At 41.5% G+C, this 20,192-nt stretch overlaps 1 protein-coding gene and 1 long non-coding RNA gene across 3 annotated transcripts in view; one reads left to right on the plus strand and one right to left on the minus strand.

Moving 5' to 3' along the window:
- The window catches only part of KATNAL2 (katanin catalytic subunit A1 like 2), a 36,114-nt gene extending 21,329 nt beyond the window's left edge, over window positions 1-14,785 (minus strand). The window contains exons 1-7 of one of the 2 annotated variants that reach the window (XM_036322049.1): window positions 14,698-14,785; window positions 13,222-13,261; window positions 9,143-9,260; window positions 7,940-8,038; window positions 4,714-4,812; window positions 4,428-4,505; window positions 1,597-1,695 (exon numbers count right to left, since the gene is read on the minus strand). In XM_036322049.1, coding sequence (XP_036177942.1) covers window positions 1,597-1,695; window positions 4,428-4,505; window positions 4,714-4,812; window positions 7,940-8,038; window positions 9,143-9,260; window positions 13,222-13,261; window positions 14,698-14,770 — 606 coding nt within the window. In that variant the 5' untranslated portion in view covers window positions 14,771-14,785. Of the gene's footprint in view, window positions 1-1,596; window positions 1,696-4,427; window positions 4,506-4,713; window positions 4,813-7,939; window positions 8,039-9,142; window positions 9,261-13,221; window positions 13,265-14,697 lie in introns of both variants that reach the window. The other variant, XM_036322048.1, reaches the window with a different exon arrangement.
- On the plus strand, window positions 208-11,701 carry LOC118662946. Its single transcript, XR_004969948.1, has 3 exons — window positions 208-304; window positions 2,176-2,245; window positions 11,551-11,701. It is a non-coding gene; the product is annotated as an uncharacterized LOC118662946 (long non-coding RNA).
- Window positions 14,786-20,192: the final 5,407 nt, after the last annotated feature.

Genomic DNA, 20,192 nt, shown 5'->3' on the forward strand with positions numbered 1-20,192 from the left:
ACATCCAATGCAGACGGCATTATGAGACACGGGCTTCAAATGGGACATGCATGACTTCAGCGAGTCTCTCTCATAGTTCATATTCAACAATCTAGAGGGTGAGTAGGGTTGGTAGAAAACAACTAGAAGCAAAGATAATAGTAAAATCGTAACTAGCTATTAGTTTCTTGTTGATGAAATGTCAAAATCTCTATGTCATCACATACAGAGCCTATGATACCATGGAGATAGCACATCCAGAGAGCTTCAATGAGATGTTCTAGCCTGTCCAAAAGTCTTGTTCTAGAGCCACTCAGAGGACATGGTGAGTAAACTTTCCATAATTCTGAGCACCAGCATATTGCTTACCCACCAGTCTTAACATGGGAAATAAAAGGGGGGCGGGGAACACAATCCAAATGTATTGATTTTATCTCATTAGAATAGAAGCATCCAAAAAGCAGGGGCTGCATGGGCTCCGTGGTAAAAATAAATAAGTTATTGAATAAATTTGTAAACATGACTGCAGGAGATTACAGAAAATTATTTGCAGCTCCTCCACCAATAGGCAAAGTATATTTCTCTACCACTTGAATCTGGACTTTGCCTTGTGATTTTGGCCAATGGGACGTTAGGAAATATAAGAAGAAACTTGAAAATATAAGACTAGCTGATATGAGGAATGTAAGAAGAGACATGGGAAATGCGCATGGATTGGGACCTGCCCTTTCTTGCTTCTGTCTGGGACTCTCTGCCACCATGTGAACACCAGCTTGCCTGCTGGAGGCACGTGGAAGGCCTCAGCTGTCCCGTTTATCCCAGATTTCCCAGCCTCTCCATCTTCTCCAACCATCCTGGCTGATGCCCCAGACATGTGAGTGAGGCCAACCAATATCACCTGAAAAAGAGATGGGCCAGCCCAGCTGAGCCCCTTCCAAACTGCATACCCACAAAACTGCAAACAGATAAATGATGATTGTTTCAAAGGCACTGCATTTGGAGAGTGTGTCTATTATACAAAAGCTGTCATACACTGACCTTCTCATCACCATGTTTATAACCAAACATAGAGAGTCTTGTTTTTTCTTTTTCTTCCTGTTCAGTGAGCCACTCCATACAATGACTTGTCAGCAGCAAGCAATGAGCACAACAGGCTGGCTCACTGGCCAGTGCCCTGGAGGGAGCTCCCTAGTCTTTACAACCAGTCAAAAGCAACGCCTCAAAGGATGGGTGTGTGTGTGTGTGTGTGTTGGGGAATATAGATCTATGAAAACAAAATAAGTGGCCCTCTCCTACAGGAGATATTTCTACTATGGTATATTTTTAGGGAGGCAGACTAATTTGAACCAATCTACAGGAACTGACAAGTATTATATGCTTCAGTCTTAGATCTAATATTATCACTTAGAGCAGATACCTGCCTTGAAACCTTGTGTAACATTTCAAACTGCCTAGAGTGGCATGGGCCTTGGTAGTCCAGCATTGCCAAAGTATAGGCAAAAGGCTAACTTGTGGACAGAAAACATCCTGGGCTTCTCTCCCTAATGGGTGTTATGACATACAGCTTGTCCAATGGATGTGAATAGAAATACCCCCCAAGAGGCTTCTCATCCTTACCTTTATAGGATACACCACAGCTTCTTTGACTAACTGCTTGGCTGCATCGAGTCCAATAATGTCATCCCACTTTATGTTTGGATTATGGAGATAAATGTCCTGCAATGCACATTTGATCATTTTGTTAAAACTAATGTTTTCCTCCACAGCTGCAATAAACATGGGAGCCACAGAATACTTGACTTACAATAGGACATAAAGAGCTGGTGATAAAAAAAGTTTATGTTAGATATATGTATATATGCACACTGTAATTTTGGTTCACCAAAGGGATGCCATAAGAATATTCAGTGATTTTCCCTGAAGAAGACATTGATTATATAATATGGGGGGGGGGGGGGGGCGAGCTCCTAACAATGGACTATACCCGTCTTCAGTTAATAGCAAACCAGGCTGATTTATGACCGTAATCAAAGAAGCTATAGAACATGCCTTCAAATTACATGCACTTTTACTGTGAAACATAGTTCCTAGCTGGTGCCTGGCCTCTCTCTTGCTCCTTGATCTCGCAAACACTTTCTTAATTTGTTGCATGAAAGAGATAATGCTCCTCTGAAACCAATTTCTCTTTTTCCCTAGTGATCACTCCCTACTTCCACCAAGAGCAATTGCTTCTACAGAATTCAAGGAAGCCAACAACCAAGCAAAAGTGAGTTTTCCCCTTTTATAGTAGAGCCCTGTAGCAGCCACCTAGGTTAATCAATTAAGGTAGCTTTTACTGATAACTCATTTACCGTTTCCAAATTCCAATTTCACAAGACGCCTCAGAACTGTCACTCAAGGGCCTTTCTCAGTAGGAGCTGTTTCAGGAAAACTGAGTATCTAGAGTGTTACATTGAAAAGAGAGAAAAGCCTCCTTTCCAAAGTCATTCTGAGGATTATGCAGCAATCCGGAAACTATTTTTATAGTTATTTAATTTTTAAATAAGTAATACATGCACAAGCTCAAAAACATAAAAACATATTTTTTAAATGCTGGTGAGATGTTATGCTCCCACTCCTGTCTTCTGTCCTCCCAGTTCCCTTCACCCACAGGTAAGGACTTTCATTAGAGAGACTATTCATACAAGTGTTTCTGGTCACGCATGGTATGCATGATCCATTCCTGGATGGGGACACAGAGAAAGGACTGTCTCCCAAGATCTTGGGAGGACCTACCAGGTTGGACCTGCATGCCCACCAGCCACTCACAGATCTCGCCCTCTTCTAAAGTTGACATTGAGTTCCACATGGAGGTGTTTAATTTCCCAACAGAGAGTTTTTCCTTACAGCAATCAAGTGTTATTAGTTAGAACTCAACAGGGTTACCTCATGAAGTGGTAAGCTCCGCATCATGAAAGCATTCAGAGGCTGATGACTGCTTCCCGTGGTACTGTAGGAAGGATTCCAGATGGAACCCTTTCAGGACACTTCCACTCTACAACTCTATAATCACTAGTCATGTTATCCTTTTGCAAAAACAATAATGAGACTATTGATTTTTGTGACCATAAAAAATATTTTTCTCTACTCTCTTATGCATCCCAATTACCACAGCCTGGCTCAATCCCTCATCCTCTCTCACTAGTAATAACTTCAGAGTTGGTCTCCCTATCTCCATTTCTTTGATATCCATTCAGTACACTGTCAACAGAACAAGCTATCTATAAGCACATTTGAATACCCCAGTCTCAATGGACACCTTTGAAAGGCTCCCCACCTGCTGCAGGCAGGTCCTCCACCCTGGGCCCTGTTCACTGGGCCCTTTACTCAGGAACCCTGGCCTCTCTCTCCAGCCCCATTTCCCAGCACTCCTTGCATCTTACATTGCTCACTGGAAACACTGCTTAATCAATACAATTTCACAGGTATGTTCCTTTTCCCAGAAAGTTCCCCACCATCCGTCTTATACTTATTTCCTGGATACCTTCTTCCCTAACACTTCCCCTCCCTTTGGCACAAAACACTCCTCCTTTTTATGCTTTCGATGTCCACCTTCCGCTGGGATGAGAAACGCTTGCACGCAAAGACTGTGTGATTGGGTCACCTTTGCATTTCCAGCCCCCGCACATGCCTGACACATAGTAGACATGCAGCAAACAACTGCTGAACTGAAAGAGAGCTGAGCTGCAGACGCTGAATTACTCAGTCACAGTGCAGCTTTTTGCACCATTTTAAACATCTGTCGGAGCCTGCCTAGATTTCAGTCTTCCATGAAGTTAGAGAAAGTCTGCTATAACTCAGGAATCTCTTCTGTTCCCAAGGAACTTGCCCAAAGTCACACAGCTAGAAAAAGGAGGATTTAGACATCAAATCCAGCTCATCCAATTCCAAAGCCTCTGTCATTTACCAAAAGACTTCCCTGCCTTTAGATTCTCGGGGGCAGGCAGCCTTGAAAACTCAGTAATCTGGATAGTAAGCTCTTTCCTACTAATCTTGTATTTCATGGAAATTTCCACTTGTGAAATCATCAGACTCCTGACATCTCTATTTCCAGGCTTTGACTGTTTAAACAAGATGCAGACATGCTCTTTCCTTCTCTAAGAGGCTTTCTTTCTTTAACTCTTGGCTCAGCCTAAAACCTTTCACCCATCTGTCCCTTACTTTCTAAGTCTTTTTGGTTTTCTTGGCCTCTATAGTGAGATGGTGGGCTTTTTATATTGTAATTTTATGATTCTATAATTTATTTATCATGCATTATTGTGCCTCTAAACAATATGAGTGCCTTTGCAAGTGGGGGCACTTTATAAATAAATGATCATATTTATTGTTATTAATAAAAGAAGCAGCCCACAATGCTCCAGGAGCTCCAATCCACCTCTGTAAATTGTGAATTGAATATCTGATCTTACCCGGCTCACCACAGCTGCCAGTTCTCGCATCTCACTGTTCATGCCAATAAATGCACTCAGAGGTTTCAGCAGTCGTTCCTGATGATGGGAGCAAAACACCTCATGTTATAACATTGCTTCATAATTTAGGAAGAAAAAGAGGGCATGGATCACAGTGACACAAATGGTGGTGGATGGCTATGACCTTCTACCCGATCTCAAGGTTTCTTTGACTCAAAATTATATCTCTAAAGTTCTTCTGGACTTTGGCAGTTTACAAGATGAATGACACATTTTAGCCACTTACTGCAGGGTCTGGGTCACACTCAAAGCTGTTCGAGCCAAGTTCGCTGGTTGCTCCTTTGATAGCGTCTGTGAGCAGCCCTTGGAAGTCAATGATTTGGCCCTGAAAGGGAGTAATGGTTTATTTACACCATTAAAACTTGAGGAAAGACTATCCTTAATAGCTCGGCATCATTAAACCAAGACACATTAATGTTCCTTGGTGTGTAGGCCAAACTGAAAGTGAAGCTTTAAAATAACCTGCACTAATAATGAACAAGGTAATTTCCTGAAGTGAGGGCACTCTAGAAAAAAAAAAACCAAGTTGTAAATAAATTCTTCAGAATGAAGTTGGTTTAAGTGGAAATTCACAAGCATTTTTCAGTTCCTGACACAGACCATCTGCTTCCTTACATGTCTATTTCCCTATACTGTCTCCTCCTTTTGGAACATTACACACACAGGAAAGACTCATTGGCCCAAAAGTAATGATAGTTCCTATTTACTATGGACTTTCTCAGTAGAGTACCTGGCACAAAGCTACCTTACAAAGATTATTTCATTTTTAAAAATTTTTAAATATTTTTCAATTACAGTTTATATTCAATATTATTTTGTATTAATTTCAGGTGTATAATATAGTGGTTAGACAATCATATACTTTACAAAGTGTTCCCCTCTTCTCCCCCATATTTCCAGTACCCACATGGCATTATACATAGTTATTACAATACTAGAGGCCCAGTGCACAAAATTCATGCACAGGTAGGGTCCCTAGGCCTAGGGCCTTCTTTCATTCCACGCCGCCCCCTGGTGGTCAGCACACATCATAGCGAGCAATCGAACTCCTGGTCTCCAAGTCAAACTCCTGGTCTCCCTATAGAACTCCCAAGGGGACACTTTGCATATTAGCCTTTTATATATTTAGATTATTGACTATTTTCCTATTCTGTACTTTACATCCCCATGACTATTTTGTAACTACCAATCTGTACTTTTGATTTTTTTCTAAGTCTTACAACACTTCTGTTAGTCAGTTGTGATAGCCTAGTTTCATAGAGGGAAATTCCATGATCTGCCCAGGGCCACACAGCTAACAAGTGGCTTCAGGCCAGGATTCAAACCCAGATACTTGTCTCTCATACTCCCTCCAAATCCACCTTGTCTCCCCTCTAGGAAGAAGGAAATAGTAAGGATGTGTGCAAAAACAAATAACAATAATTATAGTTGGCATTTATTGAGTGTTTATTGTGTGCTGGGCACTGTACTAAGACCCTCCATTTATTATGACATTTAAAGTGACCCTATGATTATTTCCATTTTGCGGCTGAAAGAAATGAGGTTTAGCCGAAACCGGTTTGGCTCAGTGGATAGAGCGTCGGCCTGTGGACTGAGAGGTCCCGGGTTTGATTCCGGTCAGGGGCATGTGCCTGGGTTGCGGGCACGTCCCCAGTGGGAGGTGTGCAGGAGGCGGCTGGTCGATGTTTCTCTCTCATCGATGTTTCTAACTCTCTATCTCTCTCCCTTCCTCTCTGTAAAAGATCAATAAAATATATTTAAAAAAAAAAAGAAAAAAAAGAAATGAGGTTTAGAGAGATTGAACAACTTGTCCAAGGTTACACAGCTGGGAAGGTCTGAGCCGGGGTTTGAACCTAGACAGGCTGATTCCAAAGACATTACCTTCAGGAGCAACATGCCTATTAAAGTTGCAAAGGGGGCTGGGGAATCCTGAAGCTGAGGGCCCTACCATGGCAATGAGAGACACACTTTGGAGATCAGCCTCCTGGCCATACACCCTCATTCAGCTTATAAACATATGAAATGATAGGAAGAAAATCATGTACATTTACCCCTGAGGACATTTCTGCTGTGAGAGAATTTACAGCCAGACTCTTCCAAAGGTTAAGTGCTGGGTTAAATAGTCCCTTCCTTATGACCTGATCAGAAACATCCATCCATGTGAACTTGAGGCATTCAGGAGAGAAACTAATGCCACAAAACTGCTAGGCACAAAAGTGGCTGAAAATACAATGAAAGTAGTGAAGGTAACCAGGGACGTGTTTCTCCGTGGGAGACACAGATTCAAATGGTTTCTCCAGCAATCACTCATATATTTGAGGCCCTGAAAAGAGTCAGTTCAGGCCAATGAGACAGCTCCCTTGATTTCCAAGGAGATGCCCCCAGCTTCCTCTCTAAATATGCACAACCCAGAGTTGAGTATGGCTGAGAAGAGTTGACTAGAAGTAAGAACTTGATCAAAGAAAGAAAAGAAAGATGACTCTTAAAGAAATACAACTCTAGAAGTTACAATCAAGAGATATGTTGGTGTTGATGCTACTTTTCATTTCCAAGTGACATGTTTTACCGGCCTTTTGCCTACATTCACCCAATTTGGGTCTTTTCTTTTGAGAAACTATTATTTACAAATCAGGACATGAGGTTCGTCGTGAAAGAGGTAGAATATTTATCAAGGACAAGATCAATTCTCTGTCAACATAGGTTCCATGGTTCACAGGAAATTACATTCCAGGTGAAGCCATACCTCCAAGGAGAAAGGTGACACCACTAATCAACAACTACTGACAGGCAGAAAAGAATGAATGTGAGGCCCTTTTTTTGTGGTTGTTAATCCTCATCCGAGGATTTTTTTCCATTGATTTTTAGAGAGAATGGAAGGGAGGGGGAAATACAGAGAGAAAGAAACATGGATATCAGAGAGACACATTGATTGGTTGACACCCACACGAGTCCCAACCAGGACCAGGGATCCAGCCTGCATTGGTGGTATGTACCTTTGACCAGAATCGAACCTGGGACCCTTCATTCCACAGGCCAATGCGCTATCCACTGAACCAAACCAGCTAGGGTGAGGTCACTTCTTAAATAATGCAGAACAGTCATGCCAATGTTTATTATTTTAATCACAGAATTTTAAGCTGAAAGGAACATTAGAAACAATCTCTTCCAAATATCTCAACTTGCAAATGAAGAAACTGAGCTCCTTAGAGATGAGGCAGTTCATTCAAGTCCATTCATCTAGAAGGAAGAGTCAGACCAGAACCCCAGGGTTCTAATCCTTACCTAGTGCTCTTTCCAGTTCACCTCACAGCCAACCTTTGATCATTACATAGTCAACCTTTGATCATTACATAGTAACTTTTCTGTTTGACAGAAATAACATTTTTATTATCATTTTTTTAAAAGAAAAGGGGATTTTCCCTTTCAGTGTCAGGTTCATGAGTTCCACTTACTCTTTGTGGACGGACATTTTCTCCTCCACGGCCTCTGTTGATTCCTGATATAGTTAAGCCAAAGTTGGCTCTCTCCATGCCAGTGTTATTGACAACCTCCTGAAGAAAGAGGAAGACAGGTAGAAGTCAAAAGGGACATAGAGATGCTGGTTATAACGGCCTATTCCATTACCCCAAATCAAATGGCAAATGCTGGAGGTCAGTTCTGTAAATGGGGAACCCCATGTGTAATTCGGCCCTTCTGTGCAGCCCCAAAATGAACTAACAATCTACCCAGAAGAAGCTGGCCTTGGAAGCAAGCAGCTTTTCCAATGTCTCAACCCATTCCCACTTGCTGGCTTGTCTTTTCTCCTGGGACCAAAGGTGTTTGTGGCCAGGGGTGCTGAGTTTGAAGGGCAGCAGCCAGCCAGCTCCTGTGGGATTTATCTTCTGCCCTTCTACTTCCCTTCTGCCTGAGTCAGACTACAATGACCAGACCACCCAACCTCTTTGAGGGTGAGAGATTCCTTTTGACCAACTGACGTTTGTGATTATTTCTTTCTACCCCCCGGGATATCTTTGGCATTAATTATGTTTCACAGTCTCTATTGGTTCTGTTCCCTTAGAAATCTGGTATGTTTTGTCCTAAACCAGGAATCTCTAGGCCTGGATCTCCCAAATCAGGAGCTGCTGGTCTCACCTGCCTGCTGGACTCTCTCCTCTTGCTCCCCATCTCCCCCAGAAAGTCCAGTGTGGAGGTCTGGGGTGGGGACCAACCGTGTCACTTCAGAGAAATCCAACAGGAGACTCTGAGGCCAGCCACACCCAAGACAACCTCTGGCCCATATCTAGGAACCCAGGAAGGTGCTTCAGGACAGGAAGGCCTGCTAACTACAGTTACCTCAAATGGGAGGATGGGACTCTGCAGCAAACAGGCCCTCCTGCCATGCCCAGGGCTCACTTCTCGAGGGCTGTCACCCAGCACTCAGACCAGGGGAAAGGATAGGGAGGGAGGAGCCCTCCCACTCAAAGTCAGAAACATTAGGAAGACTAGGAATTTGCTTGTAGTTTTAATCCAGCGACTTGGAAGAAAATCTACAATTTAGTGAAATCATACAGCAATTTAAAAGAACGTAGGTCCTCAAAAGAAAAAAGTGACTGTTTTCTTGGGGCTATTTCTCAGTCACCTGCTTTTTTACCAACACCAAGCAAAGCTGTCCTGACCTGTTTAGGATGTTCCTTATAGAGGTGTTTGGCTTCCCCTGGCTTTCCCACCGTAGTTTTGGACCGTGGCCTCAGCTGACTGATCATGGGAAGATTTTGACAACTGTCATTCATCACCCTAGGGGAGGAAACAAAGAACTTGAAGGAAATTATTCTAACCACTTAGTCTGAGGTAACTAAACAACATGTGGAGCACACAGAGTTCTTGAAAGATAGACAGGTATACCACCATAGGGCCCTAACATCTGCACCCCTATCCTGTCCATCCAAGCCTGACTCACTCAATCTACCCATTAGATTCTTGCAAGACGGAGCTAGAGGGCCACCTCCTCCTAGAGGCCCCTGACTCACTCTCTGCATTTCCCTTTCATGACCCATGGCTTCAGCCCTTCTGTAAATAGCTTTCTTTTCCTAAAATGCTTTACAAACATCCTTCCCTTGTTTCTTTCCACCTCCACCCAGCTCCCACTCCCCCTTCCCTCTGGAAGAGCAGGGAAAGGCACAGGAGGAAGGATCCTCCACCCAGAGAAATGAGCATTGGAAAGCCTAGGGATTTGTCCATGGTTTCAAACCAGTGTGCTGGGTGTGCTTTGTCTACTTAAAATACCTCCCATTGTACTGTGCGCAATAGATGCCAAAGGGGCTAATGGAAGGAAAGCAACCTTACCACATCTGTTGTCACAGGTCATTCATGTTTATAAAACAAATTTTCACCAGAATTGTATACTTCAGGCAAAACGAATTGATGGGGCTGGAAGTCAGAATTAGTGGCTAACTGAGGTGGCGATGGGGGTATTGACTGGGGAGGGAGCCTGCTGGTTGGACTGCCAGCAGTGGTAGTTATGAGTATATATGCCTTGACTCTATCTATGTTATACATCAGTACAGAGGTAAAATATACTTGTTCCCTACACAGATACCCACATCATCAGGTGTTTGGTTCTCTCATTCTCTTGCCCTCTCACGTGAGATGCATTTCTAAAATTTTTCTCCCCCTGTGCTAAGTGGTCTCAGAGAGCTGCCATTTCAACTCCATTTCTTTGTGAGAAAGAAAAAGTTGGTCATGTCTACTATAACCATATAGCTATTTGGCCAGTGAGACCATCTATGCCAACAATACCACCAGTGTCCACACGTGGCAATGACAGTATTGGGCCCAATGGGGTAAATGTCATCAGAGGAACAACTGCCAGTTTATCAGGGCATATGTTTTTCATCTGTAGATTAGGAACAAGAATGTCTGCCCCTCAGGTCTTTTGCTGGCACAGCAATGAAAATCTATGAAATGAATACCAGACATTTCATAAGTGCAAACCCTTGTGAATAGCATTGATTTAAATGAAGTAAGAATAGATAGATGATGATGAAGATAGATAGAGAGATATAGATAGATAGATAGATAGATAGATAGATAGATAGATAGATAGATAGATAGATAGATGATAGATAGATGATAGATAGATAATAGATAGATAGATAGATAGATAGATAGATAGATAGATAGATAGATAGATATAGACCTATAGAGAGAGTTAAATTTGCCTCAACACCCTGTGGGGCTGTAAGGAAATAGGAAGCCTATTTTCCCACTGGAGGCAAATGATTCACAGATTTGCTTTAACATAACCAAAACCAAGTGCACTAATGTGCAAAGCAACACAATTCCTTTCCAATCAGCTCTAAGGATTGTAAAATTCTTTCTAATATGGAACCAAATTCACCCTGTTAATTAACTTCAGTCACTAGTTCTAGGCATGACCTGTGGAATTTTACAGAGAAGATCCAATCTCTCTCTAGAGAGTGACAACAGCTACTGCATTATTGTAGGGACCACCCCCACCCCAAGTCTTCTGTTCTTCAAACTAAACATCTCCAGTTTCTCCAGGCATTCCTAAGGTCATCTGGCTCCTAGATTCTTACTCATCCTGGGCACCTTTAATCCAGTCTTCTGACCAGAATAGAGCCACCTCCTACTTTCCAGACTATTTCTATTGATGAAACCCAAAACCACATTAGCAGTCACACTACACTGTTGACTCACACTGCATCTGCAGTTCACTCAGATTCCTAAGTCTCTGGTTTTGTAATAGGGGAGGTATTTGTTGTGAATCTTTGGATAGAGTTTAAATCATATTTCATTAAATTTCATCTTGTTATTTTGGGCCCATCTCCTAAATTGTCAAGACCTTATGGCATCCTAATTCTGTCATCCATCACATTAAAGTAGTTTTCCTTCTTGGGGTCAGCTGCAATTTTCTAAGCTGGGAGCTTGCTCTTTGGTGTGAGATGCAAGAATTAGGAAAAGGCACTTTCATCTGTTAGTAGCCAGTCTCATGATACAACCTCTCATTTCAACAACTATCTTTGAGTATAAAACTGTAAACAAATACCATTCATTATTTTCCTAGTTATCCATCCTGATCCCAGCCATTTGCTATCCAACCTTCATGCTTGCGGGTGCAAACATCTACTCAGAGGAGAGCTGAAAGAACCCCAAGCCATCAACCTCTAGACCAGAAGGGAAGCAAAGCTCTCCAATGACATTCGCTCACAGAATGTTCTGCCAGGTAAGGAATGCTGAGCTAATGTCAAGCATGAACGTATGGCTGAAAAATAATCAGAATCTAAATGTGTTCCCCAAAGCCATCCTCTTAAAATGTTCCTCACTGGGTCTATTCAGAAGTACTTATTTATTACCAAAGTCTGACTAGCTTTATGGCAACTATAAATAAAAGAATAACATTCGGCCGAAACCGGTTTGGCTCAGTGGATGGAGCGTCGGCCTGCAGACTGAAGGGTCCCGGGTTCGATTCCGGTCAAAGGCATGTACCTGGGTTGTGGGCACATCCCCAGTGGGGAGTGTGCAGGAGGCAGCTGATTGATGTTTCTCTCTCATCGATGTTTCTAACTCTCTATCCCTCTCCCTTCCTCTCTGTAAAAAATCAATAAAATATATTAAAAAAAAAAAAAAGAATAACATTCGGTCAAAACAATAAAACATTCCTAAAGAATAGTGCAAAGCAAAGGTAGCCTCAGGCAGCATATTATCACAAAGCTTTCAGGGCTCCACAGCCATTTTATAAATGATGCCAAACAGTCCTGTGAGGTGTCTGACCCTTCCTTCTTAGGCTGCACACCAGGGACTGGAGTCACAAGGGCAAGGAACTTAGTGGGGCACATGGAACTCATACCTCCTAAAGGCCTAATGGGTTGCTTGTGATTATAATCTAAGTTTTCTTCCATTGCATTCTAAGATTTAAAGAAATTTTGTTCACTGACTGAATGGTTGTGGGGCCCCTACTAAAACCCCATTTCAACCTTCCCCTAAGGTTTGGGCCTTATTATAGCAGAAAAATCTACAGGCCTTTATGCCCCAAAGCTATGCCGTCCTTGGCACCTATGCCCTTGCACTCCTGGCCATTTCTGAACAGGCTCTGACAGTGGGTGTGAGTTGGGAGTGGGAAGAAGGGAATGCGGAGGACACTGAGGCAAAAGTGGTGGGACCTTGTGTCTCCCCAGCATGGTCAAGAGACAGAGGAATTCCATCATATGCTACAAGTCCTAAATGAGATTTGGATTTGAGAAGCTAGAGAAAGGAATATAAGATGAGTGCCAGAAAAGGAAGGCCTGATTATCTTCAGACAGGTCAGGACATGGGCGTGCACAAAGAAACTCAGGTATGATTTTAAAAGGGAAAATAATATTTCTTGGGTGCTCAGTATGTGCAGGGAACTCACTATGTGTCAGAAACATGCTCCTAGCTTGTCAGAAGCAGAGCCCAGAACTGAACCCAGGTCTTTTCATCTCTGAGGTCCATCCTTTTCAAACCACTGAGCCGAGAAAGACAGAGCATAAGTGGGTGCAACTATTCGCAGTAAAACCAGTAGAACTGACAGACATTGGCCCATGTCCTGGACATTTGTAACATGAGCGAACACATGGCTGGGGCCACTTAAATCACATGACCACAGCCTGGCGCTGCTGGTAGACAGTCATGGAGCCACACTGGAGCATCTCCTGAAAGGGTCCCACAAACTCCTGGAGTTGAGTTGATCAAGATGAATTACCATTTACTTTACCTTCTGGCCTTCCCTCCACTTCTTGGTGGTAAGTTACTTTCTGCTGCAGCAAAACAGATATTGGGAGGAAAAGGAAAGAATTTCATTTTTAAGAGAAAGTGATTTTTCAAGTATGTTTGTCCTTTTACATTGCTTTTAAATTTGTGCAACAGCCTTTTGGAATTTAACGACTCTAAGCTACTCTTATCTAGAGAGAAGTGAAACTACCAGTGAAGAGAAAGAAGCCCAGGCTTCCCAAATATTTCCAGGTAGAGAAAGACCCCAAAGGCCTTGGATATTAAACCTGTTGGAGACCATGGACCTAGTGACAACTCCAGTATGGGCTTAGTTACCATTTCATTAGGTTTTCATGAACTTGAAAATATTTTGCCTTGGTCTGTGGGACACCAATACAATTCCATGAGTCTGGCAGGTACTGTTTATCAGTCGTACTCTGCCAGTTTATCTGAACATAAAGAGTTAGTGTGCATATCCCAGGAGAAGGCATTTCCAAGCTAGAGCAGAGCTGGCAATTGAGAAATCAGATCATGTCAATAATAGTTCTACTGTCCCAGTGGTTAAGAGTCCTTGCTTTCTCTGCCATGACTCAGATCCAGCAGCCAAGGGCTCTGAACCCTGCACTGGAAGGGAGTTTAGATAAAACACCTCTCTCTCAGATATCTTCCAGCTCTGAGATTCGGCCCTAGCTATTTTTAATTGACATTCCTCTTGATTTCCTGGTCCCCACATGAAATGTTAAAGTCTGTGGCTTAACGAGTGCCTTGTAAACAGGACAATGATCTCCCTTGGTTTATAATTACTTCCCCCACTTACAGACTTCTAAGTCAATGTTACTACAAAACATAGGGCCCTCACTTTAGATCTTTCCTCCAGCCAGCCTCCTTGACTGTTAACCTATACTGGGTCTTTGCAAAATATTGATCATTATCTGGATTGATGGCTTTCTAAAGCATTTCATTATCTATACATGAGCTATTAGCTTCACCAATACTCATTTTCATGTTATTTTCAAGATAGATAATAGGTCTTCCTAGCAAGAAAAGAATCTTCTGTCATTTATCCTCTTCTAACAGCTCTTTCCCTCTCTACAGAAATGAAAGTAATGTTGGGCTTCTAAAAAGAACCTGTGAAGTATTTGATTGTCTAACCACAGTGCTGTATACCTGAAACCAATACAAATATTATTGAATGTAAACTAGAATTGGAAAAAAAAAAAAAAAGGACCTGTGATACTCTGAGGTTTTGCCTTCATTGTCCTCAAACATGTTCCTCAAACAAATGCCAACATAACTAAAGGAATGTCCATGTCCACAGATCATATTTAAATTGCACTGAATTTAAGGGAAGCTACGGGATCTGTCTGGTCTAGTCCTTCAGCACAGCATGAGGGGCACCATCTATCTGGGAATAAAAGGAGGAGGAAATGCTAATCTTAGAGATGAGATAAAGTTTTATTTCTAGAAAATAGCCATGTACCTGTGTCTGGTGCCTTTTTGATAATTTTGGGGTATTTCTGAAATTTTATAAAATAATAGCTCTCATAGTCCATCAAAATAGTTTCAAGGTCAACATTGTCGCAAACTTCAAAGCGTCGTAACCCCAGTTGAGTTTCTTGCTCTAAAGCATTAGCTGTATCGATATATCTGGCCATTGCACAGAAGAAAAAAACAAACAAACAAAAATTAACCCTGAGTAGAAAGAACAAAAGCAAACAGGCATTAAAAGTCCAGAGCCATTGTTGTTTAAAACGTTTTTAGAAGTGTTCAGTCAAATAAGTCAACTATGAAAATATCTTGTGATTCACCTTTTCATTTGTAGCCAAAAGTGGGTATTTACCTCTTTATTCATTTTAGGCAACATTTGACAATTGATAAAACCCAAATTCAGCCCCAATAGGCACGATTTGCCCATCATTGAGGCGATTTAAAAGAATATGTCATGAGCTCTGAAGAAAATTCCCACGATATATTGAGCAACATCACGGAGGAAAGTTGGTATAAGAAGATGTCATCCAGTTGGATGTATTATTTCTTTATTTTTTATTATTGATTAAGATATTACATATGTGTCCTTGTCCCCACATTACCCTCTACCCCCCCCCCCCCCGGATGTATTATTTCTGGTAATTTTTCCATCAGTCACACATTCCTACTTCTAGGTGTAAGTAGTATCTTCACCATAGGTTCTTCACTGTCATTTTTAACCTGTTTCGTTGAAAAGCTATCTGACTTAAGTAGTCTTAGCAATAAAAATAAGTGCCTTGTCCCACAATCCTCTGAAAGTGGAAAGACTCTCCAGCCCATAGTCTTAGTTAACTTGTTTATAAAAGCAAGGACTCTCTCCTGACAAATGTGCACAGATTAGCATACAACTTTAGGGGTTTATCAAAAACCCAAGATTAAGAATTCCTACTACAGGCTGTAATTCCTTCTGTTTGACTTGAATCCAGAAGGTAGAAGGAGAAAACTTTTTTATCATTGTTATGCTCTCTTCCCTGGCCCAGATTCAGGCCAGTTGGAAGACTGAATTTTGTTAAAGACGGTTATGATTGCCCTAGCCTATTTGGCTCAGTGGATAGAGTGTCAGCCTGCGGACTGAGGGGTCCCGGGTTCGATTCCAGTCAAGGGCACGTGCCCGGGTCGCGGGCTTGGTCCCCAGTGTGGGGCGTGCAGGAGGCAGCTGATCGATGATTCTTTCTCATCATTGGTGTTTCTATCTCTCTCTCCCCCTTCCCTTCCTCTCTGAAATCAATAAAAATATATTTTTTAAAAAAGGTTATTATTATTTCCCATGACCTTGCTAATTTTAAAGAACTTGCAAACGTCAACTGGCTGTACTCAGTCAGCTTCTATACTTACTGATGACTCACCTGGCTTCTACATTCTGTCTTAATCCCCATTTTACAGAGAGATGAGCTAAATCCATTTTTCATTAATGACTTTTGTTTAGTATGAAGTAATATATGCTAATTTAAGAAAAAACTAGAAAATACTGATAAGTCAAAAGAAAATTCCACCACTCATAGATAATGACTGTTAACATTTTCTCTATCTTTCCAAACATTTTTATTTTTATTCATTTTTTTAAATATATTTTTATTGATGTCAGAGAAGAAGGGAAAGGGAGAGAGAGATAGAAACATCAATGATGAGAGAGAATCATTGATCGACTGCCTCCTGCACGCCCCACACTGGGGATCAAGCCTGCAGCCTGGGCATGTGCCCTTGGCCGAATCGAACCTGGGACCCTTCAGTCCGCAGGCCGACACTCTATCTACTGAGCCAAACCGGCTTGGGCTCCAAACATTTTTAAATGACTAAATACACATATATTTGCACTTATAAGCAAGAAAAAAAAAGGAATATAGAAACAGAAACTATAAATGGCTTGTAGTCTTTACTGACATCACACTATATTCTAAACTCTTTCCAGGATCATAGAGTTTTTACTTTAAAAAAATTATACTAGATAATGGCAGGTCCCGTGTTTCCTAAACTAATTGATCAGAGAAACAAAACTGCTTCCGTGTGTTCCTGTTTCACTACTTGAGTTTGAATGAGGTCTGAACTTGATAGGGTTGGCAGGAGCCACTAGAGCTTCTTAACCAACAGTGACAGGACAGGACTTCAGGACAAGCAGTGAGCACTAATAAGCAAGACACAGCAGGAGAGACAGAGGCTGGTAACAGGCTCTGAGTCTGAGGGGATGCACATGTGGTGCTACAAGGACCTGTACCATGACCTCCACTGTCTGATCTCACCAATTCTCCCTCACACTTTTGAACTCTAGTCTTTCTGTTTCCCTAATTGTTCAGTTATGCCATGCCTCTTCTTCCTCTTTGCCCTTGCCTAGGATGTCCTTGTCCATCACATCTGTCTATTGGCATTCTACACATCTTTCACTGTATGTCAGCTATAATTAAAAAATAAAAATGAAAAGAAAAAGGCCAGCTCATATCCCTTCTCTACAAAGCTTTCTCTGATTGTTTATTTCAATCCACAATAATCTATTCTCTTTGCTGAATTCTTAGTATTTTGTTAAAGGCGAGAGTATTTTTCTGACATTGATATGCCCTTAAAAATACCTATATTAGCCCATTGGGTGTAGCTCAGTGGTTGAGCTTCAACCTATGAACTAGGCAGTTATGGTTCAATTCTGGTCAGGGCACATGCCTGGGTTGTGGGCTCAGTCCCCAGTAGAAGGCAGTTGATCAGTGATTCTCATCATTGATGTTTCTATCTCTCTCCCCCTTTCTCCCTTCCTCACTCTGAAATCAATTTTAAAAAATTTTTTAAAGTATCTACATTATAGTTCACTTTTCATCTTGATAATCCATTCATAAGTCCCTTTCCCAGCAGGTCTCAGGGAATATTACTATAAGTAAAATTTTCATTGATTCAAGATGCAAGGAGCCATCTCATGGCAAAAAGGAGAAATGCATGTTTTGTTAACACACAGTAAACTCTTTATGCCTTAACAGGTAGGTGGCAAAATTCCCTCCCCTGGCCAGTTATAAGATAGGCATTGCACAGAAAAGAGCTGAGCATAGGTCATTCTGGTCAATGCAATTTCTTTATTTTGAAGGAAGAAAAACAGGATTAAAAGTATTATCTCTGTGTACATGGCCAGCAGTGGGACGCTGGGAAACTCACTGGATAAAGGACTTAAACGTAAGACAGGAAACCATAAAAATCTTAGAGGAATCCACAGGCAGCAAAATCTCAGACATATGCTGAAGCAGTATCTTCACCAATACAGCTCCTAGGGCAATGGAAACTATATATAGAGAAAATAAACAAGTGGGGCTACATCAAAATAAAAAGCTTCTGCACAGCAAAAGAAACCATCAACAAAACAATAAGAAAGCCCACTGCATGGGAGAACTTATTTGCCACTGTTATCTCCAATAAGGGTTTAATCTCTAATATTTACAGGGAACTCATATAACTTAACAAAAGGAAGATAAACAATCCAATAAAAACATGGGCAACGGACCTAAATAGATACTTTGTGAAAGAGTACCCAAGAGACATATGAAAACATGCTCAAAGTCAGATGCAAATGAAAATGACAATGCAGTACCATCTCACACCTGTCCGAATGGCTATCATCAACAAATCAACAAATGACAAGTGCTGGTGAGGATGTGGAGAAAAAGGAACACTCGTGCACTGCTGGTGAGAATGCAGACTGGTGCGGCCACTGTGGAGAACAGTATGAAGTTGCCTCAAAAAACTAAAAATGGAACTCCCATTTGACCCAGTAATCCCACTTCTAGGAATATATCCCAAGAAACTAGAAACACCGATCAGAAAGGATATATGCACCCCTATGTTCATAGCAGCACAATTTACAATAGCTAAGATTTGGAAACAGCCTAAGTGCCCATCAGCAGATGAGTGGATTAGAAAAACTGTGGTACATCTACACAATGGAATACTATGCTGCTGTAAAAAGGAAGGAACTCCTACCATTTGCAACAGCATGGATGGACCTGGAAAGCATTATGTTAAGCGAAATAAGCCAGTTGGAGAAAAATAAATATCACATAATCTCACTCATTTGTGGAATGTAATGAACAACATAAACTGATGAACAAAAACAGATCCAGAGACAGAGAAGCATCAATCAGACTGTCAAACCTCAGAGGGAAGATAGAGGAAGGTGGGGGTAAGGGGGAGAGATCAACCAAAGTACTTGTGTGCATGCATATAAGCCTAACCCATGGACACAGACACCAGGGGGGTGAGGGCATGAGCATGGGTGCGGGGGGCAAAGGAGGGATAAGGACACATATGTAATACCTTAATCAATAACGAAAATAAAAAATTAAAAAAGGCCTACACTAACTTCAAACCTGAATGGGAAAAGGTGTGTATCACATGAGCTGGATAGCTTTGTTAATAAAGTTTTCAAGTACATAATACAAAAAATACCTAGATACATGCGGCAATAAAAGTGTGTGTCTAGGTTGCTGAGGATGGGGCAGGGACAGGTAGAGCACAAGGGATTTTTAGGGCAGCAAAGCTATTCCATATGATATGACAGTGGTAGATACCTGACATTATGCATTTCTCAAAACTCATGGAACTGTACAACACCAGAGTGAGCCCCGATGTAAACTACGGACTTTAGATACTAATAATATACCATATACAGTATGGTTCATCAAACGTACCACATGAATGCAAGATGTTAATAATAGGGGAGACTGGGCAGCATGGGGGGTTGCCCACATATGGGAACTCTCTGTACTTTAAAAAAAAATTAACTGTAATTTTTAATTGATTCCAGAGAGAGGAAAGGAGAGATGGGAAAGAGAGAGAGAAAGACCTCAGTCAGTTGCTTCTTCCCCCAGCCTGGGATCAAACCAGAAACCTAGGTATGTACCCTGACCAGGAATCAAACCCAACACCTTTCAGTGCAAGGGATGATGCTGCAACCAACTGAGCCACACCAGCCAGGGCCTCTCTGTACTTTGTGCTCAATTTTTCTGTAAATATTAAACATCTTTAAAAATAAAATCTATGACTTGTTATTTAAAGGGTGTATCTGAAAAGGCAGAGGTCAGAAAAAGAGAGGAGTCATCTCTGTAAATATTTGCAATGTAACATACCCTTCCTGTGTTAAATGATGCAAAATCAAAATAAGAAGATTTTTTCGTCGTGCTTCTGTCCTCATCTTGCACTGTGAACAAAAAGGAAAATTTAGATCAGATGACAATGAGATATAACACTCCTTTTATAGCAAGAAACCCTTGAAGTTCAAGGTACCAGTCAAAACCAAGAAGCATGACTTAAAGGCTGGAAGGCAGTTTGGCATTTCTTGGGATATATAAACTGTTTTCCATTGCTACTTTCTTTTTTTTAATCCTCACCCAAGGATATTTTTTTCATTGAATTTTAGAGAGAGTGGAAGAGAGAGGGAAAGACAGAAATGTCAATTGGTTGCCTCCTGCATGAGCCCTGACC

Source organism: Myotis myotis, unplaced genomic scaffold, assembly GCF_014108235.1.
Source record: "Myotis myotis isolate mMyoMyo1 unplaced genomic scaffold, mMyoMyo1.p scaffold_m19_p_9, whole genome shotgun sequence".
NCBI lineage: Eukaryota > Metazoa > Chordata > Mammalia > Chiroptera > Vespertilionidae > Myotis > Myotis myotis.